This window comes from Xenopus laevis, chromosome 9_10S (genome assembly GCF_017654675.1).
Source record: "Xenopus laevis strain J_2021 chromosome 9_10S, Xenopus_laevis_v10.1, whole genome shotgun sequence".
In the NCBI taxonomy this organism is placed as follows: Eukaryota; Metazoa; Chordata; class Amphibia; order Anura; family Pipidae; genus Xenopus; species Xenopus laevis.
The window spans coordinates 76922367-76945197 of NC_054388.1; the positions used below are offsets into that span (position 1 = coordinate 76922367).

The following is a 22831-nucleotide window of genomic DNA, read 5'->3' on the forward strand; positions in this document are numbered from 1 at the left end:
TATATGATGTGAAATACTTGGTTATTAGAATTTTAACACCTAAATGTTTTTTTTCATCATTGGTTGCTCTAAAATTCTGCCCTCTCAAAATTCAGATTCTTGCCTCCAGTCAGATCTGATTCTCATGTGATCTGATAGGTTCAGCTCAACTGGATCACAATGGAGTGGCTGGAGGTCTGAACTCAACCACTGATTTGAGGTTCATGTTTTGGGGCAAATAATATAATTAGGCTACAATACATGCCTTCACCTGCATGATAATATGCGACTGCAATCATACAGCTGTATCATGGTGGCTGCAATGCTTCCATAACCTGGGGGGCTGACACAATAAAAGTGCAACATCGCTGGTGAGACAGAGAAGTGTCAGAGTTGTACTGCCAGGCAGTCTCATGGCATCAACCCCCAATAATCCTGCACCCTCGGTATATGATATGTCTAATCTCAATTTTTCTATTTTATAAATCTCTAATATTTGAGTAGTACAAGCTCCCTTTTGAATACAGTCGAGAGAATTCTTGAGAGGGGGCAAAATGTCCTATTTTAACAACCCAGCTCCTGGCCAACAAGTATGAATTTCAACATCATTCTTTTAAAAGTAGAACAGGTTACTTTTGGGTTTAGTTACGTTTTGTTGCAGCGAAATGCGACAGCTGTATCTGTATCTTGTGGCCTTGGCTCAGTATCAGAGCACAGATCCACAAATACTTACATACAACTGCCCTTTGTGGGACTCTATTAGCCACACAATTTGTCCTGTTATGTCCATTTGCTGTCTCACTGCTGAATGGCCAGTAGAAGGGATGTGCCGGACCACAGAGGGGCAGAATAGTGTCTTGGAGGGATGCTGTAACCTTAGCCGTGTGTGTGTGTGTGTGTGTGTGTATATATACGGGTGTGTATATATATATATATATATATATATATATATATATATATATATATTTAATCAATAAAGATACTTGGGATACTTGGGATAATCATTATGCCTCAGACTTGTCCAAAGCTACATACAGTAAAAGAAAATTGCAGTGAGGGTTTATCAAGCAGCAAATAAGCCTTAAAAAATAACCAGAAGAAAAAAGATTTCATTCCATACAGCGGGAAGGCAATTCGGGGGGAGATTGGTCACCCCGAAGAAGAGGAGAGTAATCTCCCTGAATGTGACCATGTGTCTCTGCCCTTAACTGGGCTTTAATTTTCTATCACCGGCAGCACTTGGATGGCAATTAGTGAGGGTCCATTGAGTAATTCCTGTGTAGCCTTTATTTGGCAGGACTAGTTGGGAAAACAGAAATATGTATGGGTTAATGCGTGAGCTGTGTCAAACAAGACTAAAAAGCAAGATAAGATACATAGATTGTTTGGAAGTTGATATTGGTGGTACAAATACAGCCGGGTAAATGCAGAATGGACATATTGGATGTAGATGGTTCTACACAACACATCATACACTGCCTATATATGTACTGTATATTCTATGGGATAGTACTGTAGGTGGAACAAATTGCAGGCAAAGTGACTGGAAAAAGACAAAAATACATTTTTTTTACAAAAAATCTTTCATTACATGTGCTGAACTCACACTGTGCTTTTCAGATAACAAAAAAAACTGTGTTTTAACCTTCACTCAGTAAAAGGAGGCAATATAAAAAATAAGTCCATGCTGGCATAATTATTTCTTGGAGCCCGCTGAGATAAACCTATTGCGTTGACTTTGAAAGTATACAGGCAAGTATTTCTCCAGTCGGCTTAAGCCGTGGGGAAAACTTTTTTTTTTTGCAAAAAAGTGTCGGCAGCTGCAGCCGGTGATTAGGAAAGGAAAGGAAGGCGACTGTTCTTCAAATAACAAACTGGCCGGGATGAAACTTGCTGTACAACTAGTAAAACTCAAATGGGCGCACAGTGTAGCGAACAAATAATGTATATTATGGCAAAGGAGGCAATTTAGAAACATGGGGAGTTATGAATGCAAACTGTACCTCATTATTCACTTGCATTTGTGCATTGTACTCCCAGAGGCTGCCCTGTATATAGTCAAACAGTTGCCCTGTCTTCCACTTCTAAGGGGGTTTTTATGAAAAACCTAAAATTGTTTTGTAGAATCACCCTAGTGCAACTCAGAAAATCTTACAATTGTTAAAGGAGAAGGAAAGGCTAAAATTAAGTAAGCCTTATCAGAAAGGTCTATATAAATATACCAGAGTAATGCTGCTCTGAGTCCTCTGTCAAAAGAAACACCACATTTCTTTCCTTTTATTGTGTACACATGGGCTTCTGTATCTTGTTTTCATCTTAAACCTCCAGTGCAGGGCTTGAGCATGCTCAGTTTGCTCCTCTCCCCCTCCCTCCTCCCATCCCTGCTGTAATCTGAGCTCAGAGTTGTAAGTGAGCAGGGAGAGACTCAGGCAGGAAGTGATGTCACACCAAGTTTATATGGCAGCTTCTATCCTAAACAAACAGACAGTGTCTAAAGATGTTTACTCAGGTATGGTAAAGCATTCTGCAGAATAAATATAGCGTTCTAGCTTGCACTATTGTGGCTAATCTGTTGGCAATAAACTGTCTTGGAGCTTTCCTTCTCCTTTAACGGGACATCTGCCATTGACTTTTACATGTTCTCAGCTGGTTTGAGTTGATGTAATTTTTTCATCTGACTTTTAACACCATCGGACTCTAATAAATTCCAAATAAATTGTGTTTTCCCCTCTAAAAGACCAACTAGAAAAATTCGGAGATTAATAAATAACCCCCTAACTGTAGCACATATATAATCATTACTGAATGACTGCTGCTATACAAGCAATCTGCCATAACCCACCAAGCCTTTCAGGGCTTAGCTTTATACAGCTCAATGAAGCAAATACCTGGTAATATGGCCCATCAGAAAAATGTGTTAGTGTATATACTTCTAATAAAATTCAGCTTTGCAACCCATTCACTTGGGACACTGATGGAATAGTTGCCCATATATATATACTTGATGGTGCTCTGAATACACTGCGTGGTGCATCTACTGAACTGCAACAAATACATTGGTGTTGCTCTGCATCTAACTTGATGTATATTGCTATTTTACAGTTGATGCACAAGAATTCGATATAAATCAAAATCTTGACTATTCACGTATCATTAAGCATTAGATATATTGCTGTAGTCTCAAGGCTTTCTTATTCATACTAACTGCATGCCCAGCAATGACTGGAACCCCCTACAGCTCATACTGTATAGGGCAGAACTGAACAACTGAGTCATAATGAATCTTTAAGGGGCAAATTTATTAAGGTAAATTCAAATTCAAACTTTCACATTTTGGTGTCAAAATTCACACATTCCAATTTTAATCCACCAATTCGAATATGAGATTTATCAACCTCGACCTCCAAGAGACACAGCTCAAGCCTCTACTCGAACTTGAATGTTTCTGCTTCAGAAAATCTCCAAGTACTCATCATGGAAGGAGGTATTAAGCTATTGTATCATCAATGAGATTCATGGGGTCCAGCCAATGGACTGGGATGCCAATATGAGATACAGATCTTACATACAGATTATTTTAATGTATTTAAGGACATAACACAGAATTTAAAAGGTCCAATACCATAAGTGCTGTTTAGTTCCAATTAATGTCAGTGCAGCAACAGTGAGACAAAATCATCTTAAGCAAAGATTCTCACAGAGACTCCACTTGAGTTCCTAAACAAACATGCTTCCATGGCTGGCTAATACTGCTAAATATTAATACCTCTCTGCAGGCGCTAAGCCCTGTGATTTGCTCAGAGTCAAGAGAGCACAAAGTCCTCCAGGATTGCTACAACTTCTAAAGGTTTTCTGTCGCCAGCTCTCAAGTTAGTTCCGATCCGGCCCCCGTGGTTCTCTGTTCCCCTTTGAAGACTGTCGCTTTTAAAGGTCACTATAACTTAATTGCATCATAATTGACTTGTTCTGCGCTCCTTCATTCAGTAATTGCAGAGAGAAAGAGGCAGCTGGGAGCCGCTCTCCCCATATTGTGCAGGTGTCAGGATCGCTTGTCCAAGTGCCAGTGAGAGATGCAACCATACAGTGTGGAGTCAATTGTCACTCAGCAATGCATTTAAGGCAAGCTCTATTAGATTTCACCCTCCAGCTATCACCATATTACAGCCTGGCAAGATATTACCTGGATGACAAGCTGTAGGGCCACACTTTTCAAACCCCTGATTTTAGCTCAATGTCACACATTGTTTGAGCTGCCAAAACAGTACACTTGCTTAAAAATGCTTTTGCTATTCTGAGCATTGTCTATGGCAGGGAATTTTCTGTGTTTTCAGAGTGGGCCCCAGGGTTGGGGATGTGATCATTATGGCAAAGCTCATGTGCCAATAGGCTTGCAGTCAAGAGTGGCCATTAAAACTATCTTAACCCACTTTCACGGGAAACATAGTTGAGAAGAGATGAAATACAAAATCTTCATTCCCTACTTGTAGAAGGAAACCCAGGACAAGGCTGCAGACAAATCACTGTAAATGTGCTGAAAGTTTGCCTGCCAAAGAATAGAAAATCACTTTTTATGGTAAGTATACTAACAGACCATCACTCAATAATGAGAATGACTAACTTTACCTGCCCAATGAACAGAGACTGAAGAACCAGACTGCTTGGTTCACAAGCAAATCTCAACACTGACACCTGTGTGTCTTGCACTATAAAATTCTATTGATCAAATATGGAACTAGTCACCCCTTTGTACAACAGGTACAAACTAACCCAGAACGAAATAAACTGAAGCATTAACAGATATATCTGTGGAAATTTCAGCAGGCTCAGAGATGCTATTTTCCATGTCTTTACTTCCTACTGTATCTGTCCCTAAACCCAGGTCATCAGGAGGATTATGTTGTAAGGACCTGTAAGGTAAACAGACAAAAACAGCTTGTCAGAGCCACTAATATCTAACTGGTGCCCTCAAGCCAGTTGATGCCTTTGATTTCTTGGTCACGAGTCTGTAGTCCACTATGCAATGATGCTATGGAAAAACAGCAGACAGAGAGAGAAGCAAAACCTCTCACAGCAAGGTAATAACTGGAAATCAATGAGTTATTTGTGTTTACAAGCTAAAATATGTTCTGTGTATCTTTTCATATTTCTTTATAAGCAACAATATTTTACACTCAAAACCATTTCAATGAAATGGACCTCATTTGCACTTACAGTATCCTAGGAGGGGGCCACAGTATCATCGGTTGTTCACTATATTTCACCAAACATAAAAGCAGGAATTCCCTTTCAAGATGCTGTGCTTAACAAGTCCCTATATGACAAAATGAACTTTGTAGAACAAAGGACTCTGCTAGTGATGATATGATGAGCCTCTATATTCTGTTCATACACATGAACTGTTGTATTTTCCACCTTTGTCGTCTTAAGCTATACTTTATGTCGCAGGGCTAGACATTCATGTTTGACTAATGGAGGAGTAGTGAAGCCATACTGGAGGATTGCTAAGACTGGTGTATAATTAAACTTGAGATAAAGCCCATTCCCTGTTTGTCTCTATAATTATATTAATGTGATCAATAAAGCATACATAATTAGTACATAGAAGCAATTACCAGCACTGTGGCACTTAGAAAAGGTTATGTTTAGCAAATGAAGTTTTCAGTATAAACAGAGATTCTTCTAAAACTATCTGATGCAGTGGATCACATTGAATGGGAATTAACTATTATCTATGGGGGAAAAAACAAGAAAATTAAGAATTTAAAAATTGCCCATTTGTCCCCTCCGCACATAGTAGACACTATGATGTGGTTGCTCTATAGCAGGGATCCCCAACCTTTAGAACCCATGAGCAACATTCTGAAGTAAGATGGGGAGCAACACTAGCATGAAAAATGTTCTTGGGGTGCCAAATAAGGGCTATGCTTGGCCATTTAGTAGCCCCTATGTGGATTGTCAACCTACATTGAGGCTCTGTTTGGCAGAACATCTGGTTTTTATACACCCAAAATTTGCCTCCAAGCCTGGAATTCAAAAATAAGCCCCTGCTTTGAGGCCACTGGGAGCAACATGTTGCTCATGAGCCACTGGTTGGGGATCACTGCTCTATAGGATTGCAGGAAATGGCAGTGCATCCATACATTGCTAATCTATCATATTCCCAGAGGTTTAGGAGTATTTTATCACTGACGAAGGGGACGTGAAGCCCCAGAAACTTTTGATTTTTCTGCATCAATAAATCATTGGAGGTACCTTGAGTAAATTGTTTTGACCCGGATGAGTGCATCTTCTTTTTTCCTTACTTCTGTCAGAGGTTTAGGACACAGCAAATGGTATGGGTCCAGTAGGGTCTGATTACTCTCTGATTTCACTGCCTGCTATTTAAGGTCACAAGAGAAGAGCGATATGAAGCACTTTATATGCATTTGCACACATTAAAGTTACATTTATCTTTCTTGTTATCTCATGTTACTCATTCACTGTCTCAGAATCAGAACCCTTTGTGCCACTGTCCACATTATAGCTTTAAGACTGTCGCCTTGATATTTCTGACATTAGTGAGCATTTTTAATTCAAGGCACAGAAACAGCCATATTATCACAAAACATTTCCATAGCCAGATAATAAAATAATTCAATATAGGTAGTACACTTTACACATAAAATTATAGTTATGTTTTAAGCCAAAATATATTTAAAATAATGACCCTGTGTCAGTAATGCACTCATTTATAACGCCAGTACTTAATAACTTTCCTGTGACGTTCATCAGTGATAGAGTTATAGTAAATCCACCTTGCTTCTATGCTATGGATAGGTATATCTTGCAAGTGATTGGCTATTATTATGAGAATCTCAGCAAGCCTATCTCAATAAGGAAATTCAGAATATTAGTGATAGCCCCTTAAAGCATACTTCCTTCCTAAAACTTTCTACAGCCTATAGTGCACTCTGAAAGTAAAATACTTTACAACAGCATTTATACCAGTAATGGTCACAACATGGGAGAAAAATACCATCCAGAAGATGGCCTTATTTCCTAATAATTTAGACTAAGGGCATGGATAATTTAAATATATGATAGAAATCCCTAAAATAAAGTGATAAATAATTCTTCACTATGACACAATAACCCATTCTATTACCTTTTTTGGAAAAAAAAAAAACCCCAAAGCATGATTGCAAAGGCACACATCACAAAATTTGGACTTTGGATAGAAATGTATTATTAGAACAATCTAACAATTTGGGTATAGTTTACTTGTAATTACTATAAAGCCTTTCACAAGCAAAAATACTGATTAAACTTCTATTTATGTTGGGAACTGTTCTTGACTAGTTCATCTTCCTATATGTAGCCCATACATAATACTCTATGGATATAGATAATCAGGTATGCAATATTTTGTTGATCGTATTGCTTTGCACCCTGCTCAGGTATGCACACACATGACTTTAACCGCTTTCCACCAGCAGCCTGTTATTTAAACTGTGGTTTCTATAGTCTCTATAACTTCCAAGTCTGTCTTGGATGGAGATACCACCAGTGGACACTTTTCCTGTCCCCAGCAACTGTCTGGACTGCAATCCTCCTCTGAACTGAGTTCTGCACCTTCTTCTGTGTCATCGTCCCATGATTCTAAGAAGGGAACTCCCACTGCATTGATTCCAGAGTCCTCTGAGTTTGATGGAGAAGAGCAATGATCTAATTTAGGGCCCTGTGCTTCATTGAGTTGGTAGGCCTCTTGTTGGTGCTCTCTCTCAGGCCTTGCCCCATGAGGTGGAGGCGGTGGTAGAGGTTGGCGCTGGACATAACACATTTTCCCATTGATGCATTTTACCTGATAATTATCCAAAAATAGGTCAGAGATGGTGCAATATCGAGGAGATTCTGGGATGTATGGAGGTTGAAAAGAAGGGGCTACTTTAAGGAAGTGCTCGGCCAGCGAGACAGAGATTTGGATGGTGTTTGTCTGGTCTTGGGGCTCAGCTGGAATTTCTGTGCTTGGGAGCTGCTCCACAGGAGTCATGGGCTGGTACACATATTTGCCTGAAATTAAATGATAGAAAAAAATGTATAAGCTATTATCAAATATAAATAACCTTAAAAACAGGATAATAAAACCAATGTAATTCAATGATAATAAAACTGCTAAAGTCAGAATGTTGTGACAGTGACGATAGAACCCCAAGGTGCTTTTATATTCAGTACATTTTGGTAGGGGCTATGTCATTCATTGGGTATGTCTATTTGCACTTTCATGAAGGTGGCTTTATTGGACTTACTGCTAGGTCAGCGGACTGATTGGCTGAATAACATTTAAGTTGGCTTATGACCCTCATTATAATTTTGAGTAAATATTTGACTGATTTGTTCACTGTTTTTCACCATTGTTAGTACAAAAAATGATACCTCCCATTATTATGATCTGTTAATTTGTCAATCACAATATGTAGATTTCTTCCATCCTGTCTATTTGACAATATATAAAATTTAGCAGTTTACTGTGGGTTTCACCATGGTAGAAATATGTGCAAGCAAGGAAAGCCCAAGAGCAGGTCCTTGAGATCTCTGACTTCCACCAGAAATGTACATAAACATTTTGCATGCGTGTGAATTTCTTTATAAATAAACATGAGCGATCTGAAATGGAATGCATGACATTCGCACATAATTACAGTAATTACAGCTTCTCGATCTGATGCTCCATGTGCTGACATGCATGAAAGATTTGTGGATGTTCACAGAGCCAAGCCAGTCTTATTACACACAATGTAATATAGAGATTACGGGGGTTATTTACTAAAGTCCAAAAATGTCTTATTATTTTCGTAAAACCACTTTGACCAAACTCCAGTGCACAATTTTACCTTATTTATTGATACATTAACTCGAAAAATCTGGTGCAGGAAAAAAAACTCGCTGAAATCGTGAAAAAATCCGAATTGTATGATTTTCGCCAGAAAACCACAAATTATTCAGATTCCTGTACAAAACCCAGTGCAGATAACGATATCTTCCAATTGTAAAAGGGACACCTGTCATTGACTTCTACGTGACCTCAGCAGGTTTGAGTTGCAGTACTTTTTTTATTCGGACTTTTAGCAGCTTTGAGGTTTACTGAAAAATTTAGTTTTTTTTCTACAAAATAAATTGTTTTTCCACTAAAAACTCTGACCGGAAAAAAATCTGGGTTTAGTAAATAACCCCCTAAATGTTAAAGTCCAAGTGAATGAAAAAACTCTGACCGGAAAAAAATCTGGGTTTAGTAAATAACCCCCTAAATGTTAAAGTCCAAGTGAATGAAAGAATGCACACTTTCTGGTCACTAGTTTTATATTTAAAACCAAATTAGGGGAAAAAAGTAAATTTGCATGAGCCTTGGAATCTTTTGTGCGCGCAGTGCGCCTTAGGAAAAAAGGACTGTAAAAGCAATAAAGACAAATTATGTTGTAAGACCAGGGTTCAAGCCTTTGTGCTAAAGCCTCCCTGATATATTACTTAATTTCTACTTCTACCACCAGTTGACTCCCTTGTCCCCTACTTGTTTGAAGAACAAGGGCAACTCAATTTAGACTTCATGCTTCTGTCATGTTTTTTTACTTCATATGATAAAAATAGTTGGCTCTTTCATCAGTGCTATTATTTGTCTACCCAGTAATTGTTATTAGAACAAGAGGAGATAAGTGGTTTGAAACCGTGGCAACTGGTTTTAATCCCATTAGGACTGTTCCTTACATGCTCTCAATTAGAGTGCAAGTTGTTTTGAGCCATGAATAACCTTTGCTAGAATAATTTGGGGCACTGTGTTGAATGTTAGCAAGGCTGTATCATTATTTCTCTTTCAGTGATGATAGAAATGGATATAGAATGTATTAGCAGTGTCCGCTTTGTTAATAATTCAGTTTATTTTATCTGTACTCTGTATCTTTAGGGAATGAGTGTTACAAACATATTTGGAATCAATGTATTGTTAACTTCTCATTTCACCAGACTTAGAAGGTAACTTGGCAGTGCTTCCCCTTTGCTGATAAAGCTGTCTTTTTACAGAAAAATCCTCAGATTTTTGCATTTTCCCTTCATTCAAACCATATAATCTGCAAATCTTTTCCCCATACGTGTAAATATTAAATCTAATGGCATAATAGCACCAACAATCTGTTTGTAGTTCAGACTGCGGAGAGTTAAGCTACAGAACGCAGGAGGCCGGAAAATGGAAAGCTCATGAATAAACATTGTTTAGTCAGATTAATGTAGTTGTAATTATGCGTTATTATGGTGATGCAGGATTAAGCATTAGAGTAATGAAAAGGGAGGCAGGAATGAAAGAAATCACAGAAAAGGGCGGTTTTGGAAAGTGCTTTATGTAGGCAGTCAGACATATGCGCCCAAAGGAAAAATTACATATTTTGGGACCTCACAAAAGACTCATTAAGGCCTCACTCTGTATGTGGGATATGCTAACCAGCACCCTTATGTCTAAATGGCAATAGCGCTTTTTTTCTCTAATGTTATTTGACAAATTACAGGTGGATATTATGTCCTTTCAGCAGGCTATAGCAAATGCACTGTAAGTGCACTAGAAGTGTCCCTTGGCAGTGCCATGCCACACAGCGTGCTTGTCAGGATCCATTAGCACCCCAGAGGGTTAGTGGGCAACAAAAGCAGTGTAGGTGCTAAAGCTAAACATTGAATTGAAGTACTTCCCATTCCCCCTCTGAGGCAATTCGGAGAGGCTTCAGATGGAGAGGGCGGGGGAGCACTGTGGATGGCCAGGTTGCCTAGGACTTGTGCAACCCAGATAGGAATACTTATGGAATTCTTATTATAATATAGTTTGCTATAACAATTAATACTATCTTACAGCAGCCCCTTAGGGTAGCAGAGTCATGCACCCCCTCCATCACCTTGTTCCATTGTGAAGTGATGGATTCTGGGACTTGAAATTCCTCTTGTTTTATAGAGAATATGTGAGAGACTTCCGACAATCCATCACTTTACAGTGGAACAAAGTGAGGGTGCAGTGACAAGACTGTGCCAGCCTAAGTGGGGTTGGTAAATGGTTCTTATGAGTCAGAGACTGTCATGATGATAACGTCTTATGGAGATTTTGTTATTCAGTTAAAAGCATTTATCACTTTAAAAATAGAAAATATTGACACCCCTGCAGCACATGTTTATTGAGGAGGTGGGGAAGATATGTGGTAATGCGTCATGTTTTTATTTCAATCATCTTTTTCTTAAAGGGACACTTTGGATGCACTGGTTTATTTAGGAAAAGTCTATATAGCATAAACTATTTGAGCTGCAATGTGAAAATCTGGAATGACTTGGAAATTTCCTGTTTAATATAGTAACAAAGTTAAAAAAAGACACACTTCCATCAAGTTCAACCTTTTATGTCTATATCAATCCTGCCTAACTGCTGGTGATTGTGATTTTTTTAGGATAAGAGAACACACATATTCAATTACCACGTATGATCCTGACAATAAAAAATCACAATCACCAGTGGGTAAACATTTTCATTTACACATGCACAGCCCTGCCACATTACGATGGCTGCTACTGGAGGAGGAGGTACGGCTTGCAGAAAGGGCTGGCGACAGAAAACAACTACTCCTACAATGTGAATCCAAATGGATTCACAAAATGGGGACAATAAAAGCTTTGGCAATATATGAAGAACTCTGTTTAAAATGTTTTTTTTTTTAATAATTGATTACCTTTTATTTCCAGGTTGTTATTTCTTAACTTATGGATTGAATACATGTTACCAATATGGACTATTTGATGCCTGGTGAATGATGCAACTACGGGTAGGAAAATACTACCTTGACTTTAGACTATGTTGGAAATATACAAATGCACTGTGTTAAATGTATACCATTGTATTTTGTAGGTGCCATTAGGGAGTAGGCCAATACATGGCAGTACTCCATTGTTATACAGGAGCAGTGACCAGCTCCATGTTGTAGCTCCCACCCCCTCCAACTATAGTCAGGTGATCCCACTGGTGTCTAATAAAAGGGCAGCCAAGTTTGGGAGTTTTACTTTGAAAGAAGCTAGTAAGTTGCAGGTAAAACGTATTCGTCCCTTTTATAAAATGTATAATGAAACCATAGAATTCTTAATGAATCAAATGAAAATTGAGCATAGGACTGGCCAGATATGGGATGACTTTGACGTAGTTGGCCAGCTTAAATATATTGCAATATATGGACAAACAATCCCTGTTTTGTTTAAAGGGTAAGGCATTTTTCAGTAGCAGTATGCACAAAATGTCTCTGTCTTAAATATATTGATAATGGGTTGAGTGCAGAGGAATCTTGTATTTGTCTATATCCATTGTTTTCTAGTTAACCTATGTACCTGGCCACATATTGAGCTGCTAAACTTGTTGGTGGGATTTAGGGTTTATATGTTGGTTTGTTTATATCACATTTGTATGCACCTGAGGAAGGCAGATATGCTGAAACATGTTGTGTAAGACAATCCTGTAAAGAAACACACAATGATGCTTTGAAAAGCATTGTGCTCTCCGGGTTCAATTTTCTTTACTTTAAGTACATAATTCTAATTTTTTTAACGATTTCCCTGATTTTTACACTTTTTTAAATAAAACAGTGCCTTGTACCTGATCTCTAACCAAGCTGTATTCATCCATATTGGTGGCAAAACAATCCTATTGGGTTTATCTAATGTTAGCGGTCTTAAGGTATAATAATAAAATAATAAATACCTAGTTTTACAGTTGGATAGGGGAGTTGCACCTCAGATTTCTTATTTAACGCTTCCCTAATATGCAGTTTATAGTTCATTACTTTTGGAAAGTTCCATGTATAATGGGATATACACTGGCAAACTCACAAGTCCACATTGGCTGCTCTTTTTACAATGACTAATTATACACTCAGGGGCAGATTTATCAAAAGTTTAAGTGAAAATTTGAATTAAAAAAATCTGACCCTTGATAAATCTTCCCCTGAATGTGTACTGAAACACTGCTTGTCCACAGCAACCAGTACTCGTGTATATAACAGATAATGAAGTTAACTGAGAAATAATAAAGCAATACTAACAGTATTAAGTGAGATAAAATGGAGCAGCCTGATTCAGTCAAATCACATTACAGAAGTAGGCAAATTTTGAAAGTAAGACAAAAAAAACCCCCAAGTATTCAGCTGTTGTGAGAGAGAAGAGATATCAGGCAGGACCCCAGGAACTAAAAATAATGCACAGGCAGTGGAAAAAGGTCCAACTAAGAACCTCACCCCAGGGGCCCACCAACAACATAAGCGCCAATAAGTGCCAATTTATTTATCACTAATTTGTGACTAAAAACCCATTTGTGAAAATGATTATTAATACTTGACTTGGTATAACACAGGGGCCAGAGAATGAATATGTAGGGGTCTTTTTTTTTTTATTTAAACCAAGATTTTTTCTGATTGAATTTTTAAAGGGGAATTTTACAGGGGGAAAAAATTATTTTTTTTTCGAGATTTATTATGCTGCTAAACTATTAAAAATTCTAATCTGAAAATACTCCAGCTAAAAGCTGTCGAAATCATGTAGAAGTCAATGGCAGATGAGTTTTGTGGGTGACAACCTGAAATAGTTTTCGGAGATTCAATTCGAAGAAGTTGCATGATTACAATTGATGCTCGATCTTGTTGCACGTATTATTGGTAAATTAATTCGGGTTTGGTCAAATTTTTTTTTCATAAAATGTAAAAAGTCGAGTTTTAGGAAATAGCCCCCTTAAAGGAAAACTATAGCCCCCATGAACAATGTAGGTCTCTATAAAAATATATTGCATAAAACAGTTCATATGTAAAACCCTGCTTCATCTAAATAAACCATTTTCATAATAATATACTTTTTTAGTAGTATGTGCTATTGTGCAATCATAATTAGAAAATTGCCATTTTAAGAAATAAGGGTCGCCCCCTGGGATCCTATGATTCACTGTGCACACAAACAAACTGTACATGTTAGGTCACATGAGCCAGATAAACAGACAGAGTTGTGTCTTTTGCTTCCAAACTTGTTCCTGTAACAGTTAGAGTTGTAGTATTTCTGGTCAGGTGATCTCTGAGGCACCACACTGACCATCCTGAAATGGTGGTTCAAGGCAAGAGATGTAAAAGGCAATATTTACTACCAGTTTGGTAAGATTCTTTAATATGCCTAGAGTTGCTCGATATTTGGAAGGGCAGTTGGGTGAAACCTTCCTGTCCGGATTTCCAAATTAGGAAATGACATGGCGATCAGTCGATGATTGAAACGTCGAGGCCCTGACGTCACCAGCCCTGCCCCCCTGCCCGTTTCTGGGAACAGAAAAGGCGGTAACCCTAAATATGCCACTTCATTTATATCAAATTATCTGTTGCTTAAGTATTGATTTTGGTGGTATAGTTTTCCTTTAATGTTCTCTGTTTGTTGCAAATAAGGAACAAATCATAACTAAAATAAGATGTTTCAAGGGAAAGAACCCTTGAAACACAAGGTACAGATACATTCTATTATAATAACATTTAGAAATAATTTGAAAAATCTGTACTTGTGGGTTTATATTAACTTTTAACTTTATCTGCAGCAGCTGTCCCGACTCTCACTGACCCAATTATTCTCAGGCCTACAGACCCAAATGCAGAAGAAACCAGGGTTTTTACTATACTTGTCTGGTTTTTACCCAGACTGTGCCATTTTAAGAGGTGCAGGCATTTGGATTTTAAATCCTGACAGCTCAGCAAGAAGAAAATGTGGAGAAGAATCCCTTTCTTACTGCTTTCCCATGGTTCCTCTGTGCCACATTATATTTCCAATTACCATATTATGTTTGTTCTTTTCCCATTATGCATTTAATTTTGTTGCTTCAATTAAGGTAAACTTTCAAGAGAAGCAAATCTACCGTAGACACAAATGAGACAGATCTTCAGAAAACTCATTAAAACTGCTCCCTTCTGGAAAACGTTAAAAACATGAATTTCTAGTACTGTATATTAAGGGGGTTACATTAAGGGGGTTATTTAATAAACTCTGATTTTTTCTGGTCGGAGGTTTAAACGGGAAAAACACAAAACCTCAATTTTTTTTTGTGATTTATTAAACCCCAATACTGTAAAAAGTACCGTACTCCAACTCACGTCATGTAGAAGTCAATGGCAGATGTCCATATAGGGTCCATATAATAATCGGATTAATTTGTGGGCCATAATCTGAAAAGGTAAGATTCAGATTTTTTCACAATTTTATTGAGTCTTTTCCCGCACCAGATTTTTTCGAGTAAATTTATTGATCAATACTGTAAATATGTGTACGGGAATTAGGTTGAAGTGGTTTTAAAAAAATAGTGAGAAATATTAGAATTTTAGTAAATACCCCCTAAATGTATTAAGATTCAAATTACAGAATAATTCATTATCCAGAAAACCCCAGGTCCTGCACATTCTGGATAACAGGTCCCATACCTGTATTACTAATGTTCAGGAAGTTCTGTAACCAGTTAAAAACCCGAGCGGGTTAGATCAGAGTTTGTAGCAGCCGATATTGAGATAAATTCAGACCTTAAAGGAAAACTATACCCCCCAAACAATGTAGGTCTCTATTAAAAGATACTGAGTAAAACAGCTCATTTGTAAAACCCTGCTTCATGTAAATGAACCATTATCATAATAATATACTTTTTTTAGTAGTATGTGCCATTGGGTAATCATAAATAGAAAATTGCCATTTTAAAAAATAAGGGCCGCCCCCTGAGATCGTAAGATTCACTGTGCACACATACAAACCACATGTAAGGTCACATGAGCCAATTAACAGACAGAGTTCTGCCTTTTGCTTCCTCACTTCTTCCTGTTACAGTTAGGGGCCGATTCATCAAGGGTCGAATATCGAGGGTTAATTAACCCTCGATATTCGACTATGAATTGAAATCCTTCGACTTCGAATATCGAAGTCGAAGGATTTAGCGCAAATTCTGCGATCGTACGATCGAAGGATTATTCCTTCGATCGAACGATTAAATCCTTCGAATCGAACGATTCGAAGGATTTGAATCCAACGATCGAAGGAATATCCTTCGATCAAAAAAACTTAGGCAAGCCTATGGGGACCTTCCCCATAGGCTAACATTGACTTCGGTAGCTTTTATCTGCCGAACTAGGGGGTCGAAGTTTTTTTTAAAGAGACAGTACTTCGACTATCGAATGGTCGAATAGTCGAACGATTTATACTTCGAATCCTTCGATTCGAAGTCGTAGTCGAAGGTCGAACTAGCCCATTCGATGGTCGAAGTAGCCCAAAAAACACTTCGAAATTCGAAGTTTTTTTACTTCGAATCCTTCACTCGAGCTTGATGAATCGGCCCCTTAGTGTTGTAGTATTTCTGGTCAGGTGATCTCTGAGGCAGCACAGATAGAGTCACGAAATGGTTGTTCAAGGCAAGAGATGTAAAAGGGCAATATTTATGTAAATATATATTTCGGTTTGGTAAGATTCTTTAATATGTCATTCAATTTGATATAAACTATCTGTTGCTTAAGTATTCATTTTGGGGGTATAGTTTTCCTTTAATAAATAACCCACATAATCTTTAATGCTATTATATTTTTGTATTTATTTATTGTTTGGATCCCAATCCGTCCTATTTATGTATTCAGTGCTACATACACAAGCAGCATTATACAAAAATGATAATACAGTAGAACCCCCATTTTGAGTCCCCTGATTTTAAGTTTTCCCTCATTTTAAATTGTTTATTTGCGGTCCCTTCTGTATATTATGCATAATATATTTCCCTGATTTTACATTTTCCTGGATTTTACATACATTTTTTTCTGGTCCCCTGAAATAACGTAAAATGAGGGTTCTACTGTATACACACAAAAAGTCCTGTTAATAACAGAGATGTATCTAACATTAGAAGAGAGCATTGTGTCACACTTCTTCGACATCCTTGGGCACATTTATGAAAGGTTAGGTGCAAGTGTATAATCTCTTAAAACCTGCAATATCTATAATTACAAAGCACTTGTGGCTATCCCATCCAGCAGCAGCTTCAATTGAAGCATTTGGCCTGTTTTCTTTGCAAATGTGTTGCCAGAAGCCCAATGTTAATACAGTGGCCTTTGAAACATTCCAAAGAAACACAACTACATACGCATGACATAAAAAAAAAATGAAATCCCAGAGAAGAGCTTGCAATCCAGTATGGAGCTTATGCTTCTTCTATAAAAAGACTTTAGAATGTAACTATGCCTCATTATCACAGCAGGGGGAGCACTTTGACGTTACTTGCTGGAGTAGCGCCATAATCATCTTCCCATGTGACGTGTCTATATAAAAAAGCTTCTTCCCAGGCTTCTGTTACTTTAATCAAGTTGCTGAAACAGTTTGTGATGTTAAATTACAGAGCGGCTTTCACATTACTGCATATCTGGGTTTCATCTTATTGCAGCAGCAATTTGCTACTAATGCCTGTATTTACGGTCTCTCATTCCCAAGGCACCTCAAAATAGTTTCTCCTTTAAAAGCCTGGTTATTATTTTACCTCTCAGGGGTCTGGCTTGGTACAGAGGCTCTGCTGACTTCCAGGGGAACTGGGTCTGCTAAATTCATTGCATTTATATTTCTTTTAAATAAAATGGAAGAAACCTTAATTTACTTCTTCTTTAGCATTAATAACATATACATGTGAATTACAATGTCACATACTTTCCAAAGCAGTCTGTCCTGGCTCAATGGTGTCATTTTGGTGTTAGGTCTACACCATGGAGTACCTTGTGTTTAAACTACTAATGTCAGGTCTATTTTTATTCTTTATACTTTTCTATGGAAGGTTCTTTTTGTTTACCTCTGGTCCTTTTGGGTACAACTGGGCAGAAGTTTGTTATGACTTTACAATAGCAGCTGCATTGGCAGTTTATTGGTCTCTCAATGCTCACTTATTATTTTATTTACTAGACAATCTGCACTTGTATTACTGCAGGGCATCTCAGGACACACAACATTATTCAGACCTATGCACAAATGATATCAATGCACAAGTTCCTTCGTGCTCTGTCTACGTTACTGTACCAAAGAGCAGCTTTTAAATGTGCAGAATATTGATTCATTCAAGTGTCGATAATGCAAATTGGCTTAAAACACTTTGAGAGGCAGAAGTGACTTACGCAGCGCTGAATTAATCATCACTTGGTAAGATACAAGACTTCACAATCATGCTGGAAACTGAAATAAAGTGGAAGAAGGTTTCCCATATTACTTCATCCTAATCATCTTCATAACAGGTAATAATCAAGTGGGTAGTACATAAGGTCATTCACAATAAAAAAAAAAGGGGCAACCAATTACTCGATAGTGTATTGAAATTAATCTTATTTATAATCTTATTATAACAATGCAAGTTTTTAATATATATAAAATGTAAAACCTCAAAAATTTCCCTAGCATCCAAATAGCAATTGAAACCCAAAAATGAAGTAATTCAAAAGTACATTAGAAAAAAAAAAGAATACCTTCAAATTGTCTTCAAATGTCGCAGAGTACACCATAAAAATGTTACTTTTCAGGTGAACTACCCCTTTAAACCTACTAGTATTGTTCTTCCAACAGGGCATCGTAAAGATATAGTATAAATTTAGCTACCATGGTTATACTTAACAATTATCCCCCGCTGCCTAATACAAGTTTAATTAGCATGTGTCAAGATCTGATGGAAAACATCCCTTCGAGCTGACTGTAATATGCTTTCAGAAGTCCATCATCTTGCAGGGAGCGAGGGAATATGTTATAAAAAGATATTCCCTTTCAGAGAATATAAATATTACATTAAGGGCCGAGTCTGTAAAAGTGCCCCCATATCCAAGTACAAACAGCTTCTAACATATTTGAGTTGTTAACTCCATACTTCCACTTGCACACGTGAGAGTAAGGGGGAGGCCATTAGGAATTCTTGCTAAATACTGGGTCACACCAACACAATCACTGGTCACCAACATGTCTTCACATGTCTTCACAGTAGTTTTGTAGGTTCCATTTCTTGGATACAGCAAAAAATCTGATTTACTTGCATTATTTCCATCTTGACAATGCTTAGCCCAGCATCAGCATCACAATGCAACTCATTAGGTACAAGTGAATTGTGTATTGGGACTACACACAGGAATCCCCAGAGGCAATACCCAAATACCTTTGCAAATAGCTTTAAAATGAACATTTAAGTGCTCTTTGCTCATCCATGGAAACAAGCCTAAGATTATATATTGAATACATCTTATTCTGCATGGAAAAATGGACTTCCATCTTCCATTGGCTGTGATGAAAAATTGCACACTTTGCCCACAGAAGCACACAACTTGCTTAGATATTGAGTAACCACAGATTTATTGTTTTACAAAACAACAAATGTGCATTTGCTTATTTAATATACACTACCAAATTTAACTGGCATTTCAGAGCACATAGATGTATAGATCAGCATCAACGTGAATGTGGAAGTAACACCTATGCCATTCAGTAAGTACAGGTATGGGACCTGTTATCCAGAATGCTCGGGACCTGGGGCTTTCCAGATAACTGATCTTTCCGTAATTTGGATCTTCATACCTTAAGGGGCACATTTACTAAGGGTCGAATATCGAGGGTTAATTAACCCTCGATATTCGACCATCGAAGTTAAATCCTTCGACTTAGAATATCGAATTCGAAGGATTTACCGCAATTCGTACAATTAAGCGATCGAAGGAAAAATCGTTCGAACGATTCGAAGGAGTTTAATAAATCGATCGAACGATTTTCCTTCGATCAGAAATTGCCTAGAAAGCCTATGGGGACCTTCCCCATAGGCTAACATTGGTGCTCGGTAGGTTTTAGGTGGCGAAGTAGGTGGTCGAAGTTTTTTTTAAAGAGACAGTACTTCGACTATCGAATGGTCGAATAATCAAACTATTTTTAGGTCGAATCATTCGATTTGAAGTCGTAGTTGAAGGTCGAAGTAGCCAATTCGATGGTCGAAGTAGCCAAAAAAAAACTTCGAAATTCGAAGTATTTTTTATTCTATTCCTTCACTCGAACTAAGTAAATGTGCCCCCAAGTCTACTAGAAAATCCTGTAAACATTAAATAAACCTAATAGGCTGGTTTTGCTTCCAATAAGGATTAATTATATCTGAGTTGGGATCAAGTACAAGCTACTGTTTTTTTATTACAGAGAAAAAAGGAAATAATTTAGAAAAAAATGGATTATTTGGATAAAATGGAGTCTAGGGGGCAGATTAACTAAAGGGCAAAATGACTAATGCTGGCGACCATTCGCTAGCGTTACCCCTTTCAGGCACTTCGCCGATTTAATAATGGCTGCAGTCGTAACTTCGCTAATGAAAGAGACAGAAGCTAGCGGCCATTCGCACTCCAGCAAATTATCGCTCTGGCGAATGGCCGTTACTCCGCAAATTCACTGAGATGCGGATTTTACTGAACGTTACCTCTTTCGCCAGACTTGCCTTTGCCAGCTCAGCTCAGGTGAAGTGCATTGGAGTGCATAGATCTTCCTTAATCTTCTGTTACTTACATCATATTTTTAGTGGAAAAAGTTTCTAAGTCCTAAAAAACGTTGGTGTCTTTTCCTTGAGTGATAGCCTGCAAAAACCCTTAAATTTTTTTTTGGGCAACTGGGTTCCCCCATATATATTCTAACATAAGGAACACTATACAGTGGGCTCATGTGTAGGGCATTATAACAACTCTATTTTCTTTATTAAGGTTCCCTGGTCTTGTGTAATGTATTTGCTGCAACATATATGTCCATTCAACTTTATAATTTCCTGCCGCATGCAAATTAGAGTGAAGACCTCTACTGAAGTTGCGATAGACATAATTGAACGCTATCGCATCTTCGCTTTGATTGCCGCCAGCCCTTTATCCTGAAACAAAGCATATATCGCGGAGGCTACAATATTAGTTTGTAGGGCTTTAAGTAACAACACAGGGAGAGAAAAATAGTAAAAAGACTATTGACTAAGACTTGATTTTCCAGTTTTATACACATAAATGTACATAAATATGTGAACTAGTCAACAGAACAGTAGAAAACATTACATTATTAAACATCGTACAGTCTCACTCTAGAAGAAAAAAACATTCTTAGTGAATCTGTCACATATTCCCATAGCCACACTCCTGGCCACTTGGTAAATAATTCATTTTTCATTTAGACACAATTTATCCTGGTTAAATGATTTGGAATGCTTACTCTGAATGTACCTCTTTGCGTATGCATAAAAGCTGTGAAGAAATGAAATCAATATTTTAATTAACAAACCCAAATTCTGGGTAGGGGGATATTCTCTAAGGTCATGAGTAAACATACGTCAGGTTTTAATCTTACAAACAGATTAATCAAAGATTCGACTTTGGGAATTCCAGCAGTATGATATTTTGCCCATTTATCAACACTTTCCTAACTGTCAGGAACATGTTAATGGGGTAAAACATTTATCAATGTCAGTTTGTTGAATATGTTTGAGTGCTCTGAGAAGATGACTTCAATTTAATTTTGTGCTGAACACTAACACCAATTACAATTGTTACACCCCAGGGCTGCTCACATGTGGAGCTTAATGATTTTGACTAATTTATAATAAAATGGTTTAAGAGCAATATTTTTGCTTTTAAATTCCTTCTTTTTTATGCAACAATATCTGGGTGCTCCCATGCAGGCAAGCCAATCGGCTTAGAGGGAAAGTTATGAACAGAAAACTATGGGCAATGGAAAATTATATTAGAACACAACTTTGTGTGTGAATTTTGAGAATATTGTTGCCTTTAATTGATCTTAAAGTGATCACCAGAGCTGTTTCTGACTATGTATTACTAGCTTCCCCAGCTTGAAAGAAGTACAAGTCTGAACTTATAATCAGGCGAAAAGGACACACTGTGGGGTACAAGCTGTTCTTATGGGCTGGTGTTTAGGGTATAGTGATACTATGGTGATAATGCACCGCTAAAGTAGTCTTGCTGCCAGATCCCCAAACGCTTTACACATCCCCTCACCTTACACAGTTTATGTTGCACCTTAGAACAAGTGGAGATGAGGAGAGGCAAAAAGCCTGAGAGCAGCACATTGACATTTACAGAAGTAATAGAAAGGGACAAGCCAGCTCAGGGGGACTGCACATCTAAAGGGCAAAGCAAGAGCAAGTACCAGCTCACTGATGTGCAGACAGACACTAATATATTATAAATCAGAAGCAACCGCTTCCCTTAAGCAGAAGAGAATTTCAGAAAACTTGCCAGCTTATGCCATTGCCAGTCTGCTGAGCAACAGCACTGCTCAATGACATACTCTATGTGCTTCTGTGAAAAGCAAATAACATTATGACAAAGGTTTTGCTTTTTAACCATAACTGAGTTCTAGTTCTTTTCTATCATCAAAATGTTTTTTAGTAGCCTTAAAGGGATTCTGTGACAGGAAAACCTGTTGTTTTTTTACAAAAAGGTATCAGTTAAAAGTGGTGCTCCAGCAGAATTCTACACTGAAATAAATTTTTCAAATGAGCAAACATTTTTTTTATATATAATTTTGAAATCTGACATAGGGCTAGACATTTTGTTAGTTTTCCAGGTGTCCTCTGTCATGTGACTTGTGCTCAGATAAACTTCAATCGCTCTTTACTGTTGTACTGCAAGCCCCTGGTAACCAGATAACAGCTCCCTTACTTAAGATAACACCTCCCTGGTAGATATAAGAATAGCACTCAATAGTAAAAATCAAAGTCCCACTGTGACTCCTCCAGTTACATTAAAAGGAGAAACAATAGCTTATCTAAAAGCAGTTCAATTGTGAA

The 22831-nt window shown here is 37.7% G+C and overlaps 1 protein-coding gene across 1 annotated transcript in view; it reads right to left on the reverse strand.

Annotated features, from left to right (window-relative positions):
- Window positions 1-3259: 3259 nt before the first annotated feature.
- The window catches only part of c3orf70.S (chromosome 3 open reading frame 70 S homeolog), a 64588-nt gene continuing 45016 nt past the window's right edge, over window positions 3260-22831 (reverse strand). The window contains exons 3-4 of the mRNA XM_041578343.1: window positions 6232-8028; window positions 3260-4522 (exon numbers count right to left, since the gene is read on the reverse strand). Of these exons, the coding sequence (XP_041434277.1) occupies window positions 7463-8028 (566 nt within the window). The 3' untranslated portion in view covers window positions 3260-4522; window positions 6232-7462. The remainder of the gene's footprint in view (window positions 4523-6231; window positions 8029-22831) is intronic.